At 33.2% G+C, this 5,000-nt stretch overlaps 1 protein-coding gene across 1 annotated transcript in view; it reads right to left on the reverse strand.

Annotated features, from left to right (window-relative positions):
- The window catches only part of LOC124430637 (putative ferric-chelate reductase 1 homolog), a 14,993-nt gene that overhangs the window by 1,590 nt on the left and 8,403 nt on the right, over positions 1-5,000 (reverse strand). The window contains exons 2-9 of the mRNA XM_046977513.1: positions 3,942-4,264; positions 3,693-3,784; positions 3,189-3,351; positions 1,541-1,738; positions 1,253-1,351; positions 859-1,015; positions 521-747; positions 1-110 (exon numbers count right to left, since the gene is read on the reverse strand). The exon at positions 1-110 is cut by the window's left edge and continues 131 nt beyond it. Of these exons, the coding sequence (XP_046833469.1) occupies positions 1-110; positions 521-747; positions 859-1,015; positions 1,253-1,351; positions 1,541-1,738; positions 3,189-3,351; positions 3,693-3,784; positions 3,942-4,264 (1,369 nt within the window). The remainder of the gene's footprint in view (positions 111-520; positions 748-858; positions 1,016-1,252; positions 1,352-1,540; positions 1,739-3,188; positions 3,352-3,692; positions 3,785-3,941; positions 4,265-5,000) is intronic.

Genomic DNA, 5,000 nt, shown 5'->3' on the forward strand with positions numbered 1-5,000 from the left:
CCAAGAGAGGCATGGAAAGTTTCGGTGCTCCACGTGCCAAGCTCAACGAATATAACGACGATAGCAATCAACGTCAGAATGCAGGTAATGCTATTCAAGAAGGTGTGCCACTTGAAAGAAAAGAAAAGAAAAGAAAAGAAAAGAAAAGAAAAGAAAAGAAAAGAAAATTAAAGTAAATAAAAGAATAGAGACGTCGTTTATCGTCTATTATTCTATGTAATCTTCAAAGTCTTATTGGAATTTATTTAAAACTAAGAAAATTACCAAGTCCAATTATACGACTGATAATTATTCAATTTTAATGTTAAACGATGAATGTATATTCCGCTTATAATTCATTATAAAATTAAAAAATGATTATTCGATAGTTGCGATTTTAATAAAAGATTCTTTAAATAAACTTACAGTAATGATGATCGATTATTCTAATAGTTATTGTAGATAATATATTTTAATAATATGATAAAACTAAGTCAGATAGTTTTGATATTAAAATAAAATATTCTCAATGAAAACTTACAGCAAACCAATGATCCTTTCCACACATTCTGGAATGAACCCAAGTTTGTTTGTAATATCTTGCTAAAAGTATAGCGATCGAAGTAGTACCCATCCATGCTACTATCATTAAGGAACCGTGAATATGAATCAACATGTTATTCGATGCAGTGAATGAACCAACGTCGGATAACAATTTTGCTTCGCCCGTAGAATCATAAAGTAGGTCGTGATATCCTACGCCGTTGGCTAAAACACACAACAAGTGAAGAATGGGATATATAACGAGTAACGCGAAGAATATGACACGTTAATATTTTGTCAGGTCAGATTCAAGTGATTAAACGTAAACTTTAATACCTTTCACCTCGCTACCATGAACTAACAAAAGATAGTATGGCTTATTGACAAGATCGAATTTATGATCTTGTATTACAGTTATCTTGTCTCTCCAGAATTTACATGTTATTAGGTCATCATTGAGCGAAGCTGATTCAAGTTGAACGGTACCTTGTTGCTGTAAGAGATTAGATCTTAATAAATAAAATAAACGAATGAATGAATGAATGAATGAATGAATGAATGAATGAATAAATAAATAAATAAATAAATAAATAAATAAATAAAGTCGAATATGTGTGTGTGTGTGTATGTGCTGTTGAAAGATTTTTAGCAAGGCTTAACACCTATTATTGATTCTGATATTAATTAAACAACATCTAATGAAGATTATTAATTATGCTAAAATAATTACCAAGCTCTGCCGCTCGTTACGCTTGTTAGGAGTATTCCATGACGTGTGTAATTTGATATCACTTCCGTCTATTGTACATTCCACCACACTGTCGTCACCCTATATGTATAATATACGAAAGAATGCATTTATAGTTATTAGAAAGAAGTAATAGGGGGGGGGGGGGGGGGGGAAGAAAGAAAGAAAGAAAAAAAAATCAAAAATTCACCTAGATGAATTAATTAGTAACGAAATAGGAAAATATATTTTCTTTTTTTCTTTTTTTCTTTTACAATCAATTTCAATTACCATTTTATTATTTTCCGAGAGTCCAACGGCAACGTATTTTCCTTCTCGTCCTTGCATCTCGAAGAGATATCGGTCTCCACGGACTAATACGGAGACAGCAATTTTACAGTTCTTTGTCTGTAGACAGCCAAAAGGCAATCCAAAGCAATTCTTTGTCTCGCTGCATCCCTCATAAAAGGGGTCGTCTTGATTAGTAATCTGTAAGATATTCATCAATGAGTCCATTACTACGCTCGAAAAAAATGAACGTAAAGAGAAAGAGGGACAGAGTATTTTCTAATATTTCTTAATGTCATTCCAAATTAATGAAAAATGGACAGATGCAAAATATGAGTAACCTCTTCAGGGACAACTTTTTACAAGTGAGAAAAAGACTCGTTCAGTTTTTATCTGATACAATATTATCAGTAAATTGTACATTATTATTATTATTATTATTATTTTTGAAAAATTCTATCGGTGAATAATTATTTACCAGATTTTCATTTCTATTTCTTTCCTTTTCTTTTCATTGAAAATAACTTTAATTTAAAACAAAAAAAAAAAAAAGAAAAAGAACTAAACGTCCTTGAAAAGGCTACATTCTTTAATTGGGATAACATTTGTATATCCTACAGCAAGCATAATAAAGGCAACATAAATGGCATTTCATTTCATTTCATTTATCATCATCATCATTATCGTCATCGGCATCATCATCTTTGACAAATGATTTTCTCTCAACGTTTCAGTTAATTGTAGACTTTAGTTAGGATTGGAGCTGATTGAAGAGAATGCATCGCATGAACGGATTAGACGTTGGATAAAGCCAAGGAGACGACAATCGGCAAACTTTGCTATATATGCAGGAGAGAACAAACTGTTCTCTACTTCTACTTCGTTTAATCCTCTATCTCGTACAAGTACAAAGTAAAATGGGAGAGGACGGAAAGGAAGGGTAAATGAAATAGTTTAACAGAAGGTAAATACGATGGGATGTAAAGACTAAGATATAATAATAACGACTAGAAAACATCGACATAAGTCATCACAAGTCCAATTAGTTTTTATCTCTTTCTCTTTTAAGATGCAATGCGAAGTGTCAAAATAAAAGTATATAGATATAACGATAAATTCAGGATTTTGTTGATACTTGCATTCTCTCTCTCTCTCTCTCTCCCTCTCTCTCTCTATCTCTCTATCTATCTATCTCTATCTCTCACTCGGTCGTGTAATTTTAATTCGTCCTTCTCATTATATATTTCTCGTCTTCTTACGCTCCGGGACTATCACTGGAAAGTATAAAAATGCAAAATGCCGGAGAGAACATTTTCGTCCCAAGACACTTCTTTGCAAACAATTTAACTAACCACTTGCATTGAAAAAATGTGCAATTATTACTTTTTACCACTTACATTAATATTTAATACGTTATCGTTATTTCCAAGCTCTCCAATTTAAACTTATATATATATATATATATATATATATAGTATTGAAGTTTCTAATGGAAACCTATAAACGTATATGATAATAAAATATTAAAATTAATATTATCTAATAGAATATTAAGAGGTCCGCATCTGTACCAAATTTATTCGACAAATCGAACGATATAAAATGAAATTAATTTTGATCGAACATAAGTGATTTATAAAAGAAATCTTACCGTTTCTTCATTGTTCTTTGGATAATAATATGGCGGTGTAGTTGTTCTCAAGGTTGTCGAGGATGTCGACGAAGTCAAAACGTCGATGGATCGTTTCAAAACGGTAACCTTCGGTGACTCAACGCCAACCCAATACGTGGCATAATCCTGAGCGAAGGTAGAACTATCGCAGAAACCAATTTAATCGACATTAATCAGCTAAGGAGAAGATGGAAAATCCCGAAATCGTTGAATATTAATCGATTTTGTTACCGATGATGTTGTTTACCAATGACGTTCAACACATTCCTTTCAAGTATATCTCTCTTGAATATCAAATGTCGAAAACATAACAAGAGTGACTCATTTGCGGTAAACATCATCATAAATGATAACAATAAAAACTATTTATAAAAAATTATCCAATATCAAAAACTCGACAAATTTCAAGTATTCATTGATTTTTATCACATAGATTCAAGACTTTTATAATGAATCATCTTAATTCAATTTATTTAAACCTACTTGAAGATAATGGTACCCTCATAATGAGGCGGCGCAATCCAATCGAATTCAAGATTATGTTTCTTTTCCTTGCTCGTGTGTGTTACAGCGTTCTATATATATGTATATATAAAAAAAAAAAATTAAAAAAAAAAAAAGAAAAAAAAAGAAAGAAAAAGAAAGAAAAAAGAAAAATATATATATATATTCATATAATAATTGAAATCAATCAAGGTTTCCTATTTATTTATCAATTAATATAATACGTACTTTAACACCGGGCGTACATTCGACGAACTTGGCGATTTCTGGCAAGTTGCTGAACTCACCGATCAATTCGCCACTCTCAACGTCTTTGGCTAGGATCAAGAAACCCTCATATGCAAGGCCCTGAGGACTTCCGAGTATCAAACGAACTCTTCCCTGTCCCGCGGCCGGTAGAACTTGATATGGCGGATACGAACTCTGAAGTCTTCCTCCGCTGTGTCTCGGTGTCAAATCGATGCAAGTCTTTGGCGGTGCACCACTCGAATAACCACAAATCTTTTCCACCAGAGAAATGATGGCTATAAGTATCAGAGACAAGCTGATGTCTGGAAAAGAAAGAAAAAAAAAAAAAAAAAAGAAAAATTAAAAATAGATATTGTAGAATCTCAATGATAAGGAGACGATATTTTCTTTTCATTTTTCTTTTTTCCCTTTTCTCTCTCTCTCTCTCTCTCTCTCTCTCTCTCTTGCTCTTTCTCTTTCTCCCCCTCCTTTTGCTTATGTCTTCCTCCCAAATTCCAAAGGCAAAAAGTTAAACCCACAGGAACAAACGCATACATGTCGTTTACACGAAGAAGCATCCGAGTTTTTTCGCGCACACACATTTACTTAGATGAGTTTAGACGGTCGTTTTAAAAAAATGGTGTAGCGCGGATCAAACGACGTTGTAATTACGTAAGTGTCAGTCAGTCAGTGAAGGAAAGGAGAGGAAAAGGGGGAGGTTAGTGGTGCAAGAAGAAATTTTAAAAGCTACCGCTCTCTCGTATTTAAGAATGTGCATAACGTCAAGGAGGGGAAAAAGGCAGTAGGCCGTGTAATCAAACCCACCGCTGTGCGCGTAGGTGAAAGTTCCCAGATATTCTTTCATTTTCGTGCGTCGGTCGCGCTTTCGAAGCGTAAAGAAGACGAAAGAAAACTCTCTCATTCAACTTCCATCACAAAAGAAAATACATATATATGCATCTATCTATCCATGTATGTATGTATGTATGTATGTATGTACAAGAAAACAGAAAAATAAAAATGGACAGGCAGAAATGGAGAGACAGACTGAGACAGATT

Source organism: Vespa crabro, chromosome 19, assembly GCF_910589235.1.
Source record: "Vespa crabro chromosome 19, iyVesCrab1.2, whole genome shotgun sequence".
NCBI classification, from domain to species: domain Eukaryota; kingdom Metazoa; phylum Arthropoda; class Insecta; order Hymenoptera; family Vespidae; genus Vespa; species Vespa crabro.